Below are 24173 nucleotides of genomic sequence, written 5' to 3'. Positions count from 1 at the left end.
CTATAAATACGAGACCCAACCCCTCATTTACACTTTTCTGGCCGATCACACACTCTTTCTCTCTCTAAACTCTTGACCGTACACCCCTAAAAGCACCTTTATTCTTCCGAAAAACATAGAAAAACACCATTGGGGGTCATTTCGGAGCATCTAGAGCACGTTTCTCTTCGAAATCAGCATCTTTGTTCTTGAGTGTACGGCCGTACACCTTCAAGTTCATTGACCGCACACCAGTCTACGGCCGTACACCTTCAAAGGCCGAACACCCTGTTCACGGCCGTACACCCTGTTTGTAACATCCGGATTTCTAGGTATCATAATTTAAATATTTGTTTTGAGATGAGAAGAGGGACTCGACGAGTTGACGCCTTAACTCGTCGAGTGGGATCGCGACTGATGACTCGAATTAATGAATGGACTCGACGAGTAGGAGAGTCGACTCGACGAGTCCACGCTGTGGACAGAAACCCTAAATCTTTGGGCATGTGCCCTATTTAAAGGACCTTATGGCCTTCATTTGCGGCCACACACCCACTTGAGAAACCCTAACGAACCAGAGAGCATAGAGAGTGAGGGAAGGAGCTAATTACATCACCATTAGTGCATTCTTGCAAGAAGGAAGGATGGGATTCAAGCTAGGCTGATTGAGGAGCTCAGATCTACTATCACTTCTTCAAAGGTTGTTGTTTGAGGTATGAATCCATACCTATTTTCGTGTATATAGTAGATCTCATGAATCTAGGGTTTCTTTACCCCTTCTTTAGTTGGAATATGGAGCATGTGGAGTCCCATTGAGGAATAGACTTTAGATTTGGACCTTGAGAGGTCCAGAGAGTCCCAATCATCCAGCTTTATGCAGTCCCATAAGAGTTTTGAGTCTAGGTTTCCATTTTAAGAGTTATTTCATCAAATAGAGCCATATGTGCGATGCATGAACATAAAGATGGGACCTTTACGTGACTTTTGGGTGTTAGAAGGTCAGATCTATAAGCTAGAGAAACAGATCTGACCTCAGAAGGTCGTTTGAGCATTTTCATGGAGGAAACTCGGCGAGTCCATGAGAGGACTTGACGAGTCGGATCGTGTTGCTCCGCGATTCGTGATCAGTGGTACCCCGTCGAGTGAAAGGTTAACTCGACGAGTCGAGTGAGGCCTTAGGAGGATTTAGAGGACACGCATGGACTCGCCGAGCCACTCGAGTGCACTCGACGAGTCTGGTCAAGGTTGGACCATTGACTAGAGTTGCTTTCGTTGACTTTTAAGGTTTGGTCAACAATTGGACATTTGGACCATTGGAGGGGTAAAATGGTCTTTTCCCCTTCTGAGAGATTATAGGAAGGGATTAGTCTCGCCTTTGAGAATCGTTGTTAATTAGAGTTAAATTACTTTATATGATTAGGCGGAGGCTAGATCAGTATTCCTAGTTCGAGACTTTCCGAGATTACCCGAGGTGAGTCTTCTCACTATACTTTACCTAGAATGGTAACTATGTGTGACCGGAAGGTCTTATGTATTTGCATGAGTTATGTGACTTATGTGAGATGTTTGCTGTGATATGTATATGCTGAATGAATTGGGCTGGAAGGCAAACAGAGTTGGGACCGGAAGGCAAGGCATGGTAGGGTCGGAAGGTCTACCATAGCTGTGGGACCGGAAGGTCCCACTAAGACACATTGACCGGAAGGTCATGTGATGCTATAGCCTCGAGAGTCTAATACGTGAATGTGGTATTTTGGGGAACTCACTAAGCATTAATGCTTACCGTGTTATGTGATTTGTGTTTCAGGTACTACCATGGATCGCGGGAAGGCGCCGACATGATTTGTACACACTGGCAGAGGATTTTGTAAATGAGATTCTGGGATGTGTTTTACCATGATAACATTTGATACACTTGAGTTTTGAGATGATTTATATGAGATATGTTATGTTTGAAAAATGAAAAATTGTTTTAAATTTTCGCGTTGTTACAAGTTGGTATCAGAGCCTTGGTTTTAGGGATTCAGATGCACTTTCGGGCGTATCTGAACTCAAACTGAGGATTTGAGAAAATCTTTCATAAAAGAAACAATTTTTCTAAAAAGAGTAAGAGATTTTGAGAAAAGCAAAAAGGAGCATTGTGTACAATCAGCCAGCGCCCGAACGGTGATTTCCCAAAATACCCTTACAGGCTTACATTATGTGTTATGAGATATTATGTGATGTGCTATGCATGCTAGTGTAGGCTTGGTAAATCATATCTTAGGACTAGGGTGGCCTGATATGTGATGCCTTAGCCTAGGAGTTTATACTGCTGTGAGTTGCTTTGAGTGCATGTAGGTAGCAGAAAGTAGCTTGTGAGAAGTCTGCTTGAGAGTAGGCTGAATTCAGGGGGTATAGAGTACTTGAGAATTGGGATCCTAGGAGGAGGACTTGGGGTAGATACGGATACGGTGTGGAAGGTAGTATTGGGCCCGTACTACTGAAAGCACCGGATCGGTAAACATCCCAGGTAAGAATCTTTAGGGTACTAAGGAACAAGTAGGAACGGTTGATCGAGTGTGAGTAATCTCGGTCGAGTCTCTGATTATTTTATGTCATGTTTCAGATGCATCATGGTGGGGACGCGCCACAACCCAGGTGGCAGTGGTACCGGTGGTACTAGTGATGAGGAGATCCGTAGGATGATTCACGAGGAGGTGGCGGTTCACGCTGAACCAGCTTCGCTTGGGGGCGAAGGACTGGTGGAAGTTTGTGACGGCTGACTTCACTCCTGCAGAGCTCACTGCAGTAACTTGGGAGATGTTCACCACTATGTTTCATGATGAGTATGTCCCTCCGGTGGAGAGGGAACGGTTAGCCCAGGTTCATGTCCCTCAAGCAGGGGACCGAGTCTGTGACAGTGATTACGAGGATGTTTCATGAGAGGGCGCTGTTTTGCCCTGAGCACGTGTCTTTTGAGCAGGCACAAATGAGTCGATACTTGAGCATTTTAAGGAGCGACATTCGCGAGTTCGTGGCGAACTCGTCATACCGGACATTTGTTGAGCTTCAGGCAAATGCCCGGAAGAGGGAGATTGATATAGAGACTCAGGCCAGGGAGGATGCGGAGTCTCAGAAGGGGGATAGGTGACCGGTACAGTCTCAGCCGGCAACCAAGCGCGCAAAGCCCGCCGATTCGAGGACTGGAGGCCAGAAGGGCTGCACTTGTGGGAAGTGCGGCAAGGGACATGAGGGGACTTGTAGGGTGGGTGCTTGCTACAAGTGTGGCAAGGAGGGGCATATAGCCAAGGATTGCCCCAAGGGGTTCATGGTTTGTTTCCACTGCAATCAGACTGGCCATCGGAATGCCGAGTGCCCACAGCTGACGCAGGGACCAGCACATGGATCTGCCCCTTGTTGCTGCACGAGCTACAGAGAGTCGGCCAGTGAAGGCTGAGGTTCCGAAGGCTCACGGGAGAGCCTTTCAGTTGACAGTGGAGGAGGTCCGCGCAGCGCCCGATGTCGTGGCTGGTATGTATTCTTTTGTTTACTTATTCTAAGATTGAAATAATGTTCTTATATTGTGGTGTGCATAGGTACTTTTCTTGTGAGTTCTGTACCTGCCTTAGTGTTATTTGACTCGGGTACAAGTCGATCTTTCATGTCATTAGCGTTTAGCCAGCACATCAGTATCCGACGAGAGGCGTTGAGTCGACCTCTGCAAGTTTCTATAGCAGACGAGTGAGCGGTGTATGCTATTGATGTGATTCGAGGATGTGTACTCAAATTTTCGGTGTTGAGTTCCCGATAGATCTGGTGCCGATTGCGATGGGGGAAGTCTGTGTCATCGTGGGCATGGACTGGTTGAGCCGATTTGGAGTTGTTATCGACTGCGAGCGTCAATTGGTGACCATACGAGACCCCAGTGGGGGAGTACTTACGGTGTATGGCAAGGGTACCCGATCTGGTTCAGCATTTTCCTCGGCTGCCAGAGCGAGACAGAGTCTACAGCAGGGTTGTAGAGGGTTTGTAGCCTATGTGATGGATACACGAGTTGCCATAGAGAGGCCGAGTTCTGTCGGTGAGGTTCCGATAATGCGAGAGTTTCCGGATGTTTTCCCCGCGGAGTTGCCGGGTGTGCCTCCCTAGAAGAAGGTGGAGTTCCGCATCGATTTGGTTCCGGGGGCAGCGCCTATTGCCAAGTCACCCTATCGCCTTGCGCCACCGTAGATGCAGGAGTTATCCTCACAGCTTCAGGAGCTGTTGGGTAAGGGATTCATCCGACCGAGTAGCTCGCCGTGGGGAGCGCCGATCCTTTTCGTCAAGAAAAATGATGGTTCACACCGGATGTGCATTGATTACCGGGAGTTGAACAAGTTGACGGTCAAGAACCGTTATCCACTACCGAGGATCGACGATCTGTTCGATCAGTTGCAGGGAGCATCTTAGTTTTCCAAGATTAACTTGAGGTCTGGATATCACCAGATGAGGGTGCGTGATGAGGATATCCAAAAGACGGCGTTCAGGACTCGTTATGGGCATTACAAGTTCGTGGTGATGCCTTTTGGACTCACCAATGCACCAGCAGCGTTCATGGATCTCATGAACCGAGTATGCAGGCCGATGTTGGATAGATCGGTGATTGTGTTCATCGACGATATTCTAGTGTATTCGAGATCCAGCGAGCAACATGAGGAGCATCTGAGGGAGATCCTTGGAGTGTTGAGATCGGAGAGGCTTTATGCCAAATTCTCCAAGTGTGATTTCTGGTTACGAGAGGTTCAGTTCTTGGGACATCTCGTTAATCAGAATGGGATATTGGTTGATCCGGCCAAGATTGAGGCTATCATGAGTTGGAAGGTGCCGATATCCCCCACCGAGATCAGGAGTTTTCTGGGGTTGGCCGGCTACTATCGGAGATTTATCAGGGATTTCTCCAAGATTGTCGTTCCCCTCACCAGATTGACCCGGAAGGGCGTTGCTTTTACTTGGGGTCTCGAGCAGCAGACATCGTTTAAGACTCTTCACCAGAGATTATGCGAAGCCCCGGTGTTAGCCCTTCCGGAGGGAATGGAGGATTTCGTGGTGTATTGTGATGCGTCTATATCGGGGTTGGGTGCGGTGCTTATGCAGAGAGGGCACGTGATAGCATACGCATCGAGTCAACTGAAGCCTCATGAGACGAGGTATCCCACCCACGATTTGGAGTTGGGGACAGTGGTGTTCGTCCTCAAGATATGGCGCCATTATTTGTATGGGGTTCGGTGTACCAGAGGAGATGGTTGGATATGGTAAAGGATTATGACTGTGAGATCCTGTACCACCCTGGCAAGGCTAACGTGGTAGCCGATGCTCTAAGCCGCAGGGCGGAGAGTGCCCCGATTCGAGATATATGCATGAGGATGACGGTGATGACTCCGGTATTGGATACCATCCGAGAGGCCCAGGCAGAGGCTGTGAGACCAGAGAACCAAAAGAGAGAGCGGGTGGTTGGACATGTATCCAAGTTTGTGACGGATAGCCGAGGGCTTATGACCTTTCATGGTCGGATTTGGGTGTCGTATACGAGCGGGGCACGTATCACTCTGATGGAGGAAGCGCATAGATCGAGATTCTCGATCCATCCCGGGGCCACTAAGATGTATTTGGACCTGAAGAGAGATTACTGGTGGCCCTGTATGAAAAGGGATGTTGCATGGGTAGTAGAGAGGTACTTGACCTGTTGCCGGGTTAAGGCCGAGCACCAGCGACCGCATGACAAATTGCAGCCATTAGAGGTTCCCCAATGGAAGTGGGAACATATCTCTATGGATTTTATCACCAAATTGCCGAGGATCGCGAGAGGTGTTGATGCAATTTGGGTGATTGTGGATCGGCTGACGAAGAGCGCTCACTTCCTTGCTATCAGTGAGAGCTCTTCTGCAAAGAGGCTGGCAGAGATATATGTGAGGGAGGTGGTGTCGCGACATGGAGTGCCGATCTCGATTGTGTCAGACCGAGATGTACGTTTCACTTCCAGGTTCTGGAGGAAGTTCCATGAGGAGTTGGGTACGAGATTGCACTTCAGTACTGCTTACCACCCACAGATGGATGGACAGAGTGAGCGGACGATACAGACACTCGAGGACATGCTTCGGGCATGTGTTATGGACTTCGGTGGAAGTTAGGACACATACCTACCTTTGGCTGAGTTTTCTTACAACAACAACCACCATTCGAGTATAAGTATGCCTCCCTTTGAGCTTTTATATGGGAGGAGTTGTCGAACTCCCATCTGTTGGGGAGAGGTAGGGGCAGCGAGTGATGGGTAGCACTGAGATAGTGCTTAAGACGACCGAGCAGATACAGCAGGTCAGGCAGAGGTTGCTGACAGCCCAGAGCCGCCAGAAGAGTTATGCGGATAGGCGGCGATCCGAGCTCGAGTTCCAGGTTGGATATTTCGTACTCCTGAAGGTATCTCCTTGGAAAGGAGTGATCCGATTAAGGAAGAGGGGCAAGCTGGGGCCCCGATTCATTGGTCCGTTCAGGGTGACCGCGAGGGTGGGTAAGGTAGCATACCGTTTAGAGCTACCTGCGGAGTTGAGCCAGATTCATGATACCTTCCACGTATCCCAGTTAAGGAAGTGTATAGCCGATGAGACGGCAATAGTGCCGCTAGAGGATATTCAGGTGGATGCGAGCCTGGATTACATTGAGAGGCCGATCGCGATCTTGGATCGGAAGATCAAGGTCCTGAGGAACAAGGAGGTGCCTCTGGTTCAGGTCCAGTGGCAACATCGGAGAGGGTCCGAGCTGAATTGGGAGCCGGAGACGGAGATGCGGGAGCAGCATCCAGAGTTGTTTGCAGAGTAAGACTTTGAGGGCGAAGTCTGATTCTAGAAGGGGAGAATTGTAACATCCGGATTTCCAGGTATCATAATTTAAATATTTGTTTTGAGATGAGAAGAGGGACTCGACAAGTTGACGCCTAAACTCGTCGAGTGAGATCGCGACTGATGACTCGAATTAATGAATGGACTCTCTCCGACTCGATGAGTCTGCGATGTGGACAGAAACCCTAAATCTTTGGGCCTATGCCCTATTTAAAGGACCTTATGGCCTTCATTTGTGGCCACACACCCACTTGAGAAACCCTAACGAACCAGAGAGCATAGAGAGTGAGGGAAAGAGCTAATTACATCACCATTAGTGTATACTTGCAATAAGGAAGGATGAGATTCAAGCTAGGCTGATTGAAGAGCTCAGATCTACTATCACTTCTTCAAAGGTTGCTGTTTGAGGTATGAATCCATACCTATTTTCGTGTATATAGTAGATCTCATGAATCTAGGGTTTCTTTACCCCTTCTTTAGTTGGAATATGGAGCATGTGGAGTCCCATTGAGGAATAGACTTTAGATTTGGACCTTGAGAGGTCCAGAGAGTCCCAATCATCCAACTTTATGTAGTCCCATAAGAGTTTTGAGTCTAGGTTTCCATTTTAAGAGTTATTTCATCAAATAGAGCCATATGTGCGATGCATGAACATAAAGATGGGACCTTTACGTGACTTTTGGGTGTTAGAAGGTCAGATCTATATGCTAGAGAAATAGATCTGACCTCAGAAGGTCGTTTGAGCATTTTCATGGAGGAAACTCGCCGAGTCCATGAGAGGACTCGACGAGTCGGATCGTGTTGCTCCGCGATTCGTGATCAGTGGTACCCCGTCGAGTGAAAGGTTAACTCGACGAGTCGAGTGAGGCCTTAGGAGGATTCATAGGACACACATGGACTCGCCGAATCACCCGAGTGCACTCGACAAGTCTGGTCAAGGTTAGACCGTTGACTAGAGTTGACTTTCGTTGACTTTTAAGTTTTGGTCAACAATTGAACATTTGGACCATTGGAGGGGTAAAATGGTATTTTCCCCTTCTGAGAGATTATAGGAAGGGATTTGTATCGCCTTTGAGAATCGTTGTTAATTAGAGGTAAATTACTTTATATGATTAGGCGGAGGCTAGATCGGTATTTCGAGTTCGAGACTTTCCGAGATTACCCGAGGTGAGTCTTCTCACTATACTTTACCTATAATGGTAACTATGTGTGACCGGAAGGTCTTATGTATTTGTATGAGTTATGTGACTTATGTGAGATGTTTACTGTGATATGTATATGCTGAATGAATTGGGCCAGAAGGCAAGGCATGGTAGGGCCGGAAGGTCTACCAGAGCTGTGGGACCGGAAGGTCCCACTGAGACACATTGACCGGAAGGTCATGCGATGCTATAGCCTCGAGAGGCTAATACGTGAATGTGGTATTGTTGGGAACTCACTAAGCATTAATGCTTACCGTGTTATGTGATTTGTGTTTCAGGTATTACCATGGATCGCGGGAAGGCGCCGACATGATTTGTACACACTGGCAGAGGATTTTGTAAATGAGATTCTGGGATGTGTTTTACCGTGATAACATTTGATACACTTGAGTTTTGAGATGATTTATATGAGATATGTTATGTTTGTGTTGAGCATCAGCGCTACCGGTTGATCTAAAACCAATTGGTGTTAGAAAGGGCACAACCTTACCCATATAGCGCATTCAGCCCTCCAGGACCAGAGATTCTATTGCGGCACTCCAGGCCATCGTACGAGGACTTGGTCGATGCCATTTCTGACCCCCAACAATTCCCCCCTCAGAAATTGCTCCCTGAGAGAATAGAACCCTCGCCACTGGCTCTGATACCACTTGTTGAGCATCAACGCTACCGGTTGATCTAAAACCAATTGGTGTTAGAAAGGGCGCAACCTTACCCATATAGCGCATTCAGCCCTCCAGGACCAGACATTCTATTGCGGCACTCTAGGCCATCGTGCGAGGACTTGGTCGATTCCATTTCTGACCCCCAACAGTTTGAAAAATGAAAAATTGTTTTAAATTTTCGCATCGTTACACTGTTCACGGCCGCACACTTGTTCACGGCCGTAATCCCCGTTCATGGCCGTACACACTTCCTAAGTGGTGTATTTGACTGAAAATCCTACTTTCCTCGATTCAATCAAGTCCCGGTAACATTCCTTAACCGAAAGCAAGTGTTTTCCTAACACTTTATCTAACGAAATCGCAAATTTAGATACATTATATATTTAATTGTTATTAGGATTCTGTTAGGTGCCACACTACAAATCGAGGGTCTTCATTCCAGTTCATTGATTCAACACTTGTACACTACTAACAGTGAGTTCATACCCCTATATCTTTACTGTTTTTGACGTTTTCAGGGGGGAATACAAGCCAAACATAAATGATTTTGTGAAACTTATACAAAAGGATTTCAATGAACTTAAAACGGATACAATCGATACAATCATACAGTTTCTATACTTTCATAAAATATATAGATATATTATCCCTTTTGTACTATGCTGAGCATAAGGGGAGTTTTCATCATAATCACAGAGCTTTCAATGTAAAACATGAATTAAATACATGAATGAACATATAAACTATAATAGGTATAATTTATGGAACAATTAACATATCAAGGTACAAATCATAGATTCAATGCAACCAGACATATAAAATATATAATGTGTAGTTTATGAGGTATATAGACAACAAGTTAAATTCAATGGATTCATTTTATTCTACATGTAATCGTTAGTATAGCATTTTATGAGTGAGCATTCTTCGCGTACTTACTTAAGTACTAACAAAAGCCTTGAGATTATAACCAGAGTCTCCTGGAGGGAGAACATGAGTTTGTGTATAGATCTATACGGGATTAACAATCCCGCACCATAACTGTTACCTACAGTTAGGCCGGCAGGCCTGGGTGACAAAGTCATTTCGATTCCGGCGCCTGAAGAACGTCGTTCAGGCAATTCAATGGTCAAGTATGGTTATAACAACTCATAAATTTGGTACTAAGAATATACGATTAATATACGAATGGTAATAACTTTAATTAGTTTTATTATAAAATATAGAACTATTATACATATTAAAGTTTTCAAAGTTTTTCCGAACTTATTATACATACTGGCAATAACCAGAGTTTTTCATGTAAAGAGAGGTTTCTTATTCAACAAAACAATGCACAACATGTTCAATGAGATTCAGTAACAAAATACACCTATTAGAAAATAATGGATTTTCTTGGAAGCATACAAATACATTTGTTGATTCATTAACCGACTTTCTTCTCAAAAACATGCTTATGAACTCACCAGCTTTATGCTGGTACTCTTTCAAAATTGCTTGTATTCTCAGGAAATCAGTAGACAGGTACCTCCTGGAGTTTTGAGAAGATGGAACGTATAGAGTCACGTTTTTTTCTGTTGATTATCCTTTAGATGTATAAAAACAAGAATATAATAGATGTAAACTTTTTTCATATATGTGTTCAATGTAATGGTTGTGTTTACTATGATTGCTATGATACAATTGTTGTGGTACTACACATGACGTCATCCACCCCCGAATATTTCCGCCGTTCCGATTTGGGGGTGTGACACCATTTGACCTATATTTGATTTTATAAATCCAACAACACCCAATAGGCTTTCTATCTTTAGGAAGATCAACTATATCCCAAGTATGATTTTTGTACAAGGCTTCCATTTCATCATTTATAGCTTTGATCCAATTAGGATCAGACGAAGCTTCATAATATGTTTTAGGTTCAAAAGTTTTATTTAGGTTAGACACAAAGCATTTACTTTCATTAGATAAGAAAGAATAATTCACAGACTTTTCCAAGCCATATTTGTGAGAACTTTCAACAACAAAGTCATTAAATCTAGTTGGTAAACGTACATTTCTACCAGATCGAGTGACTCCTAGTAAGTGATCATCAGAAGTATTATTTTGTTCTAAAATACTATCCTCAGCCATGGTAGATGAAGCAGGAACATCCACATCAACCTGAGGCACATGTGCCTCGTCACTCTGGTTGCTGACCTCACTAATAGGGGTCTCAGCCAGATTGTGGACTGCTCTAGCACCATCAGATTGAGGGGTTACTCCTAAATCACCTATACTACTGTTTTCTTGAAGAGAACTAGATACAACAGGCTCATCACAGAAAAATGGGTCACTTGGGTTAATTGAAACATTAGATTTATCACCAACTGAAGACTTAAGCTTGAACGGAAATACAGATTCATTAAATTTTACATCCTTGGAGACAAAAACAAGATTCGAATCAAGACTTAAAACTTTATAACCTTTTTGTTCAGAAGAATATCCAAGTAAAACACATTTTTCTGCACGTTCAGAAAAAAATTTATCCAAATTGTTCAGTTTTGTTGCAAAGCAAAGACACCCAAAAACACAAAGTTTATCAAAACTAGGAAAAGACTTATAAATGAGTTCATAAGGAGAAGCTCCATTCAAAACTGAAGTGGGTGTTCTATTGATTAAAAAAACTAAGGTCAAAACAACATCACCCCAATAACATAAAGATAACCCTGACTGAAACATTAAAAACCTTGCAACATTCAAGATGTGTCTATGTTTTCTTTCAACAACCCCATTTTGTTGAGGTGTGTGAACACATGAAGTCTGATGTATAACACCTTTACTTTGAAAAAAAGACTTCATGTTATGATTCAAAAACTCGGTACCATTATCAGACCTTACCTTTTTAATTTTAACATCAAATTGGTTGACTAAATTATTAAAGAATGCAGTAACACAAGAAAAAACTTCACTTTTAGATTTTAGCAAATATACCCAAGTTGCCCTGGTGAAATCATCCACTATAGTAAGAAAGAACCTAAATCCTTCTAAAGTGATCACTCTATAAGGACCCCCGCACATCTAGATGAATTATTTCACCTAAGCAAGAGGAGACATGTTGACTAGATGGAAAAGAATTCCTTGTTTGTTTAGCCTTGTGGCAAACATCACAAGGTGGTAAAGACTCGTTACCAAAGTTAAGATGAGTTTTTAAAGAGTTTAAGGATTGATCAGAAGGATGACCAAGTCTACTATGTCATGTTAACTTAGAAACATAACACACAACAAAATTAGAATTGAAAGAATTACCTGAAGGTACACTATCAACATAATAGAGACCTCCAGATTTACTACTATTCCCTGACATCTCCTTTGATTGTAAATCCTGAATTTTACAACTATGTTCATTAAACACAACCTCACACTTATTATCTTTACAAACTTTGTGACCAGACAACAAATTAACATTAAACTCAGGAACAACAAAAACATCAAAAAGGGTTAAGGAATTTGAAATATTCAGATTTCCAATTTTTTCAATTTTAGCACTAGTCCCATTAGGATGACTAACAAGAAGATTCAGTGTAGATACATCCACATTATCATATAAAAGAGATTCATATGCTATCATATGTTGATTAGCACATGAATCAACAATCCATTTATTACAATTAAAAGTTGAATTGCAAGCATTGAACAAGCAAGTACCTGCCATATTAGCATTGACAGATGCTTGCTCATTGCATTGTTTTTCACCAATCAGACTAAGAAACTTGGCATACTGATCCTTTGTAAGTTGATGATGATGGATTTTGAACATTCTAACACTTCCTAAGTGTACATGCAACCCTAATAACCTTGGATCTATGTTTGTCTAATAATCATGCAAAGTTGAATTCCAAGGTTATATTCCTATCTAGCATACATGGGGAACAAATTTTAACTTGCATGAAAGATAGAATAACTTACCTTGTTGTTGCTTATGATCCTTGAAACCTTGTGAGCCTAGCACCCCAAGTGTGATGCCTCAAATGCTTCACACAACACCAAATGCTTTTGGAATGACTTTAGAGAGAATACACACTTCTAAAATCGGCCTAGCCCTCTTGTTTCTTATGTGTAACCAATTTTGGTGGAGAATGGGTTTCTTATATAGTGTTGACACATCTAGGGTTACACCATGTAAACCCTAATGTGTCATGACTCTTCATTTCCATGACCCATGGGTTTGTAACTCACATGGAGCATCCATGGAGCATCCTATGGGTGGAACCCAACTTGATAATCCATGGAGCCTCTTAGCCCACTATATAAGATATGTAAGATTTACATAATCTACCCATATATTTAATTAGTTATCTTTTGATCACTTAATTAATTCTAAATTAATTCTTGATCAAACTAATTAAATAATATTATTAATATATTAGAACTTATAATATATTAATAAACCATAAGTGTTATTTCTCTCATTTTAGTTTATCCAATTGCATGGTGCCATGCAACCCAAATGGACCATGTCGGGTCGGGTCAAGTACATACCAGAAATAGTTATGGACTTAGACACCTTATCCAACAGTCTCCCACTTGGATAAGTCTAATAACTATAACTGCAATACTTCAGGAACCGATCGGCAATCGTAGCTCTTTCAAGGTCTCTCGGAACTGAGAAGATGATGATACGCCATTTAAGATAAGTGATCATATAATCCTCTGTTCTAGATATCAGCCAGACAAATACATGGAACAATGTCTTACTTATTGTCCAGCAGTTTGTTTCCCGATTTCCGATTTGTTTGACAAAGAACTTAATTGAACACATCAACTTAGTTCTGACCGGGCCCGGTACATAGGTCAAAACAAAATCATCGAGGGGCCCAGATATCAGCTTCTAATCCAAGAAGGAACAGATAAACTTCGACTCATATGTTTGTTCTACTACTCATTGAATTATACACAAGAGCACGTTTTATAACATCGAGTTACCAATGCGTTTTCGTACAATCAATGCATAACTAACTCATAAGTAACAAATCATATATCTAGGTTTGAAGACTTATATGATATTACCGTCTCACGATCACTCGAGATAAATTCCATGAAGTGATTCCAGTGAGCGTGGGTTGAGTCCAATGCTCAGAACTTATGAGCACTCATGAGTGTTGTAGCCATGTCCAACAACTTAGACCTCTGCAACCAATCATGACAGTCTTGATTCAAACCTACTTCCGACATATGACCGACTGTGGAGGTTCGAATAATATGATATACCAAACATAATTATTCTGGAAGTCAAAACATGCAAAAGAAATATAGTAAACGATCGACAAGAGATAGCAACACTTTACTCATAAATAAAACACCTTTTATTCATCATCTAATGTCAATTACACTTTACAAATTTCAAGGTTATCTAACTACTAAATCTAATATCATCCTTCATCCCTATGCTCCGAGCATGCTGGAGATGCTTAACCCGAGTCAGTCCCTTCGTGAGGGGATCTGCTGGATTCTCATCCGATGATACCCTCTTTGCCACGAGGAGTCCTTCTTCTATTCGATGTCTGATGAAATGGTATTTTCTGTCGATGTGTCTGGATCTCCCGTGATCCCTTGGTTCCTTGGCTAAGGCAACTGCACTTTCACTATCATAGAAAATTTCCATTGGCTCTTTAATAGCTGGTACAACTCCAAGGTCTCCAATGAAGTTCTTCAGCCATATCGCCTCCTTTGCTGCCTCGCTAGCTGCTATATACTCTGATTCGCAAGTTGAATCAGCCACTGTCTCTTGCTTGGAACTCTTCCAAGAAATTGCTCCTCCATTTAAGGTAAAGACCCAGCCTGACTGAGAGCGGAAATTATCCCTATCAGTCTGAAAGCTAGCATCACTATACCCTACAACTCTCAAGTCTTCACTCCTACCGAGGGTAAGGACCCAGTCCTTAGTCCTCCGTAGGTACTTGAGGATGTTCTTTACCGCAGTCCAGTGTGCCTTGCCAGGGTTCCCCTGATACCTGCTAACCATGCTCAAAGCAAAGGCTACATCAGGTCGAGTACACGTCATAGCATACATGATCGATCCTACAGCCGAAGCATAAGGTATTCGACTCATTTCTGCTATCTCAGCCTCAGTACTAGGGCTTTGTGTCTTACTCAATCTGGCATTACTCTGGATGGGTAACTCTCCTTTCTTGGAGTCCTGCATGCCGAATCTCTTCAACACTTTATCCAAGTAAGTACTCTGACTAAGTCCAATTAGTCTTTTACTCCGGTCTCTCAAGATCCTTATCCCTAGAATATAGGCAGCTTCTCCTAGGTCCTTCATAGAGAAACACTTCCCAAGCCAGGACTTAACTTCCTGCAGAGTTGGGATGTCATTTCCTATGAGTAGTATGTCATCCACATACAATACCAAAAAGCTAACTATACTCCCACTAGCCTTGACATATACACAAGATTCATCTTCACTCCTAGAAAAGCCAAATTCCTTGACTTTCTCATCAAAGCAAAGATTCCATCTGCGAGGTGCTTGCTTTAACCCATAAATGGATTTCTCAAGCTTACACACTCTATTAGGGTACTCTGTGTTGACAAAACCCTCTGGCTGACTCATGTAAACATCCTCAGCCAACTTTCCATTAAGGAAAGCGGTTTTGACATCCATTTGCCATATTTCATAGTCATGAAATGCGACTATGGCTAACAGAACCCTAATAGACTTAATCTTGGCCACTGGAGAAAAGGTCTCATCATAATCAACTCCCGGAGTTTGTGAGAAACCCTTTGCAACCAGTCGTGCCTTATAAGTGTGTACATTACCATCCATGTCGGTCTTCTTCTTGAAGATCCATTTGCACCCTACAGTCTTACGACCTGGTACATTCTCAACCAAGTTCCAAACTTGATTGTCATACATGGACTGTATCTCGCTGTCCATTGCCTCTTTCCACTTGGCTGACTCAGGGCCTGCCATGGCTTCCGCGTAACTGTTAGGTTCATCCAGACCTATCAGTGTCTCATCACTGATAAGTGTATCACCTTCCGCAGTAATATGGAATCCATAGTAATGCTCAGGTGCATTCCTAACCCTTGTGGAACGCCTCAGAGGTACAGACTTTTCAATTGGCTCAACAGAAGTTTCCTCCTCAAGTTGAGTGCTAGGGTTTGAAGTTCCTTCACCACTTGACTCTTGAATTTCTTCAAGGTCAACTTGCCTCCCACTGTCTCCTTGGCTTATGAACTCTCTCTCTCTCAAGAAAGCCCTCCTAGCTACAAAGACCACATTCTCACTAGGTCTGTAGAATAGGTAACCAAAGGATTTCTGTGGGTAGCCGATGAAAATACACCTCTCACTTCGAGGTTCGAGCTTATCATGAGTCTCGCGTCTCACGAAAGCCTCGCAACCCCAAATCTTAATGTGGTCTAGTTTGGGTACTTTACCAGTCCACATCTCATGAGGAGTTTTGGCAACTTTCTTTGTGGGAACTAGATTAAGGATATGGGCGGCAGTCTCTAAGGCATACCCCCAAAATGAGATTGGTAGCGAAGCTCGACTCATCATGGAACGAACCATATCCAACAAGGTTCGATTACGCCTCTCAGCTACACCATTCAACTGCGGTGGCCTGGGAGGTGTCAATTGTGAGACAATCCCACATTCCCTAAGATAGTCGAGGAACTCTGAACTAAGTTACTCACCACCTCGATCGGATCGAAGCATCTTAATGTTCTTGCCCAATTGATTCTCGACTTCCTGTTTAAACTCTTTAAACCTCTCAAAAGTCTCTGACTTATGCTTGATTAAGTAGACATATCCATATCTACTGTAATCATCAGTAAAAGTCAAATAATAACGATTAGCATCCCTTGTGGCATGTTTGAAGGGCCCACACACATCCGTGTGTATAAGATCCAACAAACCTTCACCCCTCTCACAAGAACCTGTGAAGGGTGACTTTGTCATTTTTCCAAGTAAGCATGATTCGCAACTATCATCTGACTTTAGGTCAAATGACTCCAATACTCCATCCTTTTGGAGTTGGCCTATGCGTTTCTTGCTTATATGTCCAAGACGACAATGCCATAATGATGCTTTATCCAAGTTATTATCATTAACAGAATCAATACACAATACATTATTTCCTAAGTTATCAACCACAGATATAGTTTCATACACACCATCACAAGGTAATGCTTTAAAATAAAGAACATTATTAAAGAAAGCATTAATCGAACCAACTTCATTATCAAATGAAAAGGTAAAACCTTGTTTATACAATGCATGAAAGGAAATAATATTTCTTGCCATTTCTGGCGAATAACAACATTTATTCAAATCTAAACTAAACCCACTACTTAGAGATAAAGTATAAACTCCAATCTTGGTGACAGGTAAAGCTTTCCTATTCCCCATGATTAAGTTTATTCTTCCATGCTCCACATTCTCACTTCTTCTTAGTCCCTGCAAATCAGAACATATATGAATACCACAACCGGTATCAAGGACCCAAGAGTTAGAATGGGGTGAGTTATTACATAAGATAGTGTAAATACCTGCATGGTTGGGTTTAACTTTCCCATCCTTCACATCTTGCTGGTACTTTGGGCAGTTCCGCTTCCAATGTGACTTTTCATGGCAATAGAAGTATTCAGCCTCTTTAGGGTCAGAAGAAGGAGTGACAAAACCTTTCTTGGTTCCACTTGAAGAAGAGCCATCAAGGGTCCTAGCCTTGGTACCCTTCGAAGAGCTCTTCCTCTTCTTCCCTCTACCTTTCCCGATTGCCAAAACCGGGGCGGAGTTTGGAGTAGGAGTGTTAACAACCGACTTACCCTTAAGAGCTGTTTATGCGGTCTTGAGGAGTCCCTGAAGTTTGCTGAGTGTGACCTCTTCCTTATTCATGTGATATGTCATGCGGAATTGATCATATCACGATGGTAAGGAGTGCAAAATGATATCTATTGCAAGCTCCTCAGGGAAGTTCACATTAAGCTTCAGCAACCGATCCACATACATTTGCATTTTCTGCATGTGGCTCGTGACGGATTCCCCGTCCTTCATCATGGTTGTTATGATAGAGCATATGATTTCATACCTCTCTTGTCGTGCACTTTGATGGTATCTTTCCATCAGATCTTGGTGCATTTCAAAAGGGTAGAAGTCCTCATAGGACTTTTGGAGTTCCGCTGTCATGGTGGCCAACATGATGCATGCCACTTTTGTAGCATCCCTTTCATGTACCCGGAAGTCAGCGATCTCCTGGGGAGTTGCAGTGGTCTCATCAATCTCCTTAAGCTCCTTGTCAAGGACATATTCTTTGTCCTCGTAGCGGGTAATCATCCTGATGTTTTTGATCCATTCATTGAAGTTGGATCCATCAAAAGTGACTTTCCCACACAAGTTCATAAGGGTAAAGGAGCCATTAGGATTAGAGCCAGAAGCAGCATTGTTTGAAGACATCTGAAAGAAGAGAACAAGATTAGTTTAGATATTAAGAGAGTCCTTAATAAAACACCCAAATGTAATATTAAGGCTAGGATCCAATCACAATATATTATAACTTAGAAGAGGTATGCCGTAATCCAAGCTATAACATATTTGAAAGGTAGGTGAATGACGATTCACCAATTTCCACCATGAAAAACGAAATATAAATATTAGGTTTTTAATTGGTTCTTAGAAATTCCTAGATTCTTTTGAGATTCAATGAACTTTTCAAAGGCATGTTTCAATCTCGAGTGCGCCCTCCAAGTTTTGTGACTGGGATACCGAGGATCACAAAACGAGGTGTGAAGTAACCATGCAAATCACTTGGTACCCTCAAGGTTTATCACTCAATCGATGTGCCGGTAAACCACACACGCTCCACCGATGCTATGGTAAACCTTAAGTCGCCCTTTACCTACCTTGTTAAGTCCCAGTTAGTGTGCCGGTTAACCACACACGCTCCACCAACGACTTAAACAAAGTGTAAAGTGTAATTTCATGGATTAGCACCTTATTCACATTTTCCTAAAGTAACTAAGATTGGGAATTTAATAAAAGCATTTAGTTACTTTATAATATTCATCATACTTTTAATGAGAATTTATAAGTCCTTGTCTTACCCGTTCGGCTAACGACCCTCCACCGATCAAGGAAGCGGTGGGTGAGAGTGGACACCCATTAAGTTGCCATTTTATAGGCAACAACCTTATACCCCCCTTATAGACCGGCTTCGTGAATGAGGCGTACTAGCGGTAAGACGACTTGTTGTTATACATATATATATTAGTAACTTATAATATTATAAAGTATAAGGGTTGAATTTTAACTTTTAAAATTCTAAGGGTTGGAACTAAAGTTTTAATCAAGACTTTACATGTTCCAAAACTTGAGGGCAAGTTTTGTAAACTTCCAAAACTTTTCATTTCTTATAACTTATGAATTAATTGAGTAATAAAAATGAAGACTCTTCATTTTTATAACTCTTGTGTTCTTTTAATGGCTTTAATAAAAGTGAGACTTTTGGTTTTCCATAACTTGAGGACAAGTTATGGACTCCATTAAAACACATTATGATCATGAATTAAATTACCATGAAGGTTACAAACAATTCCTATGATCATGTAATCTTCATAAGTTCAAGAACATGAATATGAACACTTTCAAGAATAAAAAATTACACTTAAAAAAAACTTGTAATTTAACGATTTTTTTTTCTTCAAGCTGTTTACACAAAAAAAAAAAAACAACAAACAAACCTAGGCTCTCTGATACCACTGATGGATTTTGAGCATTCTAACACTTCCTAAGTGTACATGCAACCCTAATAACCTTGGATCTATGTTTGTCTAATAATCATGCAAAGTTGAATTCCAAGGTTATATTCCTATCTAGCATACATGGGGAACAAATTTTAACTTGCATGAAAGATAGAATAACTTACCTTGTTGTTGCTTATGATCCTTGAAACCTTGTGAGCCTAGCACCCCAAGTGTGATGCCTCAAATGCTTCACACAACACCAAATGCTTTTGGAATGACTTTAGAGAGAATACACACTTCTAAAATCGGCCTAGCCCTCTTGTTTCTTATGTGTAACCAATTTTGGTGGAGAATGAGTTTCTTATATAGTGTTGACACATCTAGGGTTACACCATGTAAACCCTAATGTGTCATGACTCTTCATTTCCATGACCCATGGGTTTGTAACTCCCATGGAGCATCCATGGAGCATCCTATGGGTGGAACCCAACTTGATAATCCATGGAGCCTCTTAGCCCACTATATAAGATATGGAAGATTTACATAATCTACCCATATATTTAATTAGTTATCTTTTGATCACTTAATTAATTCTAAATTAATTCTTGATCAAACTAATTAAATAATATTATTAATATATTAGAACTATAATATATTAATAAACCATAAGTGTTATTTCTCTCATTTTAGTTTATCCAATTGCATGGTGCCATGCAACCCAAATGGACCATGTCGGGTCGGGTCAAGTACATACCAGAAATAGTTATGGACTTAGACACCTTATCCAACAGATGAAACTCAGACTCTCCAGATTCAGATGATCTAGAAGCAATAACAGATGAGTTTACGTTGAAGTTTTTTATTTGACTGTTTTGATTTACTTCACTCCTAGGTTTAAAATCTTTGCGATATCCTATTAGTTTATAACAATTTTCAATAGTATGTCCCTTTAATCCATAATTCTTACACTGTACGACCTGACCCTTGCTTTTATTACCAGTATTACCAGAAGAAAACTTATTATTAAATTTACTATTAAAAGCACTAGGTTGACTCTTGGAAACAGGTTGAGAGTCATTAGACAAAGATCCATTTCTTTGAAGAGATTCTTCACGAGATATTATAGAAAAAGCAGTTTTAACATTAGGAAGAGGATCCATAAGTAGTATATGACTCTTAAACTGGTTATATGACTCATCCAGACCACTAACAAATTGCATGAGTTTCATCAATTTAGCATGATCATTTAGTTTAATAGTAGCCTCACAAGTACATTTTGTGAGACTGGTCAAACCATCAAATTCTTTCCATAGAGCATCCAGCTTATTAAAGTAATCAGAAACATAAATACCACTTTGTTTTAAAGAGTTAATTCGTTGATGTACATTAAAAACAACTGACCCATCTGCTTTATTATATGTTTCAAATAAATTGTCCCAAATTTCTTGAGCATTATCAGAATATGCATGACTGGCATATATAGAATCACTAATAGAGGATAACAGCCAGGAACAAACTATGACGTTAGCCCTTTCCCATTTAGAAACTTTGTTAGTTTCAACATAGTCCTTTTTAAAAGTACCATCAACAAACCCTAATTTGTTTCTAGCTTTAAGGGCCCTAGACATAGAACTTCTCCATATACGAAAATTTTCATTACCAGCTAGTTTAACAGTAACAATAGTTGTAGTAGCATTATCTGAAGGATGGACGTAGAGAGGATCATCAAAATTAATTGCATCATCCTTTCCACTTCCTCCTGGAGGATCATTAGAACCATCCATAGAAACAGGAACAAACTATAAACCACAAATAAGACTCAAAGAAATTAAAAAACATATAAAACTCAAAGAATCAAAGAATCAATGACAAGCACACACTATATTGATGTCCAAATGGTCACCACTTGCCCAAGACACCCAACATAAAATCAAGAATCAAGACAGTAAGAACAGATAGTGAATCAGAGATTCCAATTAAGCAAGATAAGCACACAAAAATGTAACTGGTGTACACAAGACACCAGGATCTCCCACGTCTAATCTAAGAAAAAAGTTGAGAAGGGAACGAGAAACGCTCATAACGGTCCAAAGAAGGTTTAGCAAACCAGAAATGACCGCTCACCTCCCTTAGGGTTGTTCCCTGACAGAGTTATTTCAGACTAAAGCCCGTTCTCTGACAGAGTTACTTTGACCCTAAAAATGGGATTGGAGCAACAAATGGACAGGTTAATGCGGCAATACATGAGTGCAATTCCATATAAGGAAGTCTTCAATCGCCTTGTACACAAAGACAAAAGCTACAAGCAAGCACTAGTGATCAAGATTGGAATTTAGCAAAAGTGATGTGTGAGAAGCTCAAACTATTTTATAGTGTGACTGAAATGTTTTCAGGGGTCAAATATCCAACTGCTAATCTTTTTTTTTCCAAGGATTTGTGAGATCCGAATGTTGCTTCAAGAGTGTCTTATATCACCTTATGTGGAGATCAAGGCAATGACTACTAATATGATTGGGAAGTTTGACCAATATTGGTCTCTCATACATGGAGTATTAGCAATAACCACTATTTTGGACCCACGATTCAAAATGAAGTTGATTGAGTATTATTTCCCTAAAATTTATGGTGATGATTCCCCACAAGAAGTTGAGAGAATTAGGAAGTTAACATACGAATTGGTAAGAGAATACAAGCCATATGATGCCAAAGAAACCCAATCTTCTTTCAATAATTCTGATTTTGGCATGGATATCGATGATGGAGATCCTTTGGCTGGTTTCGATTTATTCGTGAGTACCACATCAACTGTTGATACTTACAAATCTGAGTTAGATTATTATTTAGAGGAGAATGTTTTGCCAAGGACCGGAGATTTTGATATTTTAGCATGGTGGAAGGCTAATGGTCCGAAATATCCTACTTTGCAACGAGTTGTTAAAGATGTTTTGGCTATACTGGTGTCTACAGTTGCTTCCGAATCATCCTTTAGTACCGGTGGAAGACATGTCACTCGTCATCGTAATAGACTTCATCCGGATATATTAAAAGCATTGATTTGTGTACAAGATTGGTTATGGGATGAGAAATTAGGTATGATTTTCTATATTCTAACCTTTTTATATTTTATTTTAAATTGTCTTTAACATAAAATAATTTGTAATGATACTTATATTTTTTTTATTTTTATTGCTAGGTGCACATTCCAATAAGGAAAAACATCTTGCAAAGTTTGAAGTTATAAAAGATGACGAAGTCGGTCCAAACTTTGTGGATTTTGATATTTAGTTCATGAAAAATTGTTGTTTTTATTTTAGTTATTTAACAAACATGAGGATGTCGTGCTTCTCTTCTTTTTTTTTTTTTTTTTTACTATTTTGTGTATGAGAATGAAGTATGAATTGTTCAATGCTTTAGTTATCATGATTATTACTAAGTCTTTTTTATATATATCTCAGATTTATTAAAAAAATTATTGGGTCTTTTTTACTTAACGGATATCCACCGGGTTCCCCGTATCCGACGGGTTTTTTTACCCGAATCCGTCGGGGATTTGGTGGGTCGGGGGCGGGGGAGGGTGTTGGGGTCGGAGTTCGGGTGTGGGGACGGGTATTGTAGTATCCGACAATATCCGCCCCCGTTTGCATCTCTATTCCGAACTTATCACATGAATCAATTTAATTGTAAAATAGTTTCCAATATATAAAATTATAAATGGAATTTTTGTTTTTTTATATAATTGACTCATGAAATAAGAAGTTTTTGACCATAATAGGGTGATTGAAAAAATATTTACCATTTTAATGTATTTTGAATATATCAAAGTTTATGTAATATTTGAGTTTTTGCACGTAAATATCAAACCTAATCATCTTTACATTTTTCTTTTCTCGGGTACTAATATACCAAAGTTTAAGATTTTATGTTTGATTACCAAAAACATTATGTGTAATAATTGAGTTTTTACACTTTAAAATATATTGCATGCTTAATTTATGATTGCTAAAATATGATGGTCAATGGTTTGTATAAGAAAAACGGATATTTAAAATAAAAAAACAGAAATAAAAATGATAAAAAAACCGTTATTTAAAAAAAACAGTAAAAAAAGTGAAAGTCTAAAATAAAAACTGTTATTTAAAAAAAGTAAACAATAAAAAGGTGAAATAAAAAAAAAGGGAGAAAAATCGGATAATTAAAATAAAAAAAATATTAAGAAAAATTGAAAAGTAAAAAAAAAAACTAATATAATAAATCTTACTCTAATAAATGAAGATTTTTTTGTCACATGTCATACTCTCATTCAATTTGCAAAATGTCATTTTGTGGTTATTTTGAATTAATTTCTTTTCCAAATCTCATTTTATAGGTTTATCTATTTTAATAAATTCCACATAATACTTTAATATAATAATTAAATAAATGTAATAATAAATGAATATCAATTTTATTAATGAACTTATTTTTTTATTGTAAAATTCTCAAATTAAAGCTCATTAGTTTATTTTGTTTATTTCTTTAAATTTAAAAGATAAAAAAATTAATTTTAATAATTCATTATTTTTATTATTTTCTTATAAATCTAAAGTTTTTAAATATTTAGACCTTTATATTTAATTTTTTTAATTAACTCATATAATACATTTAATGCACGGGTCTTATATATTTATTAAAGTACATAGTAAATATTTTTTTCAATGTCAAAACTGATTAGATTAGATTGAAGTATAGAAAAAAATACCATACCGAAATTG

General features: G+C 40.2%; 1 protein-coding gene across 1 annotated transcript in view; it reads right to left on the bottom strand.

The window, feature by feature from the left end:
* The window catches only part of LOC145104481 (uncharacterized), a 33416-nt gene extending 12210 nt beyond the window's left edge, over positions 1 to 21206 (bottom strand). The window contains exons 1-5 of the mRNA XM_079041720.1: positions 20420 to 21206; positions 20202 to 20335; positions 12388 to 12466; positions 11989 to 12303; positions 10659 to 11204 (exon numbers count right to left, since the gene is read on the bottom strand). Coding sequence (XP_078897846.1) covers positions 10659 to 11204; positions 11989 to 12303; positions 12388 to 12466; positions 20202 to 20335; positions 20420 to 21206 — 1861 coding nt within the window. The remainder of the gene's footprint in view (positions 1 to 10658; positions 11205 to 11988; positions 12304 to 12387; positions 12467 to 20201; positions 20336 to 20419) is intronic.
* Between the last annotated feature and the right edge of the window lie 2967 nt (positions 21207 to 24173).

The sequence above is a fragment of the Lactuca virosa genome, chromosome 4 (assembly GCF_052849685.1).
Source record: "Lactuca virosa cultivar CGN04683 chromosome 4, Lactuca_virosa_CGN04683_v6, whole genome shotgun sequence".
NCBI classification, from domain to species: domain Eukaryota; kingdom Viridiplantae; phylum Streptophyta; class Magnoliopsida; order Asterales; family Asteraceae; genus Lactuca; species Lactuca virosa.
This window is presented reverse-complemented; position numbering and strand designations above follow the sequence as displayed.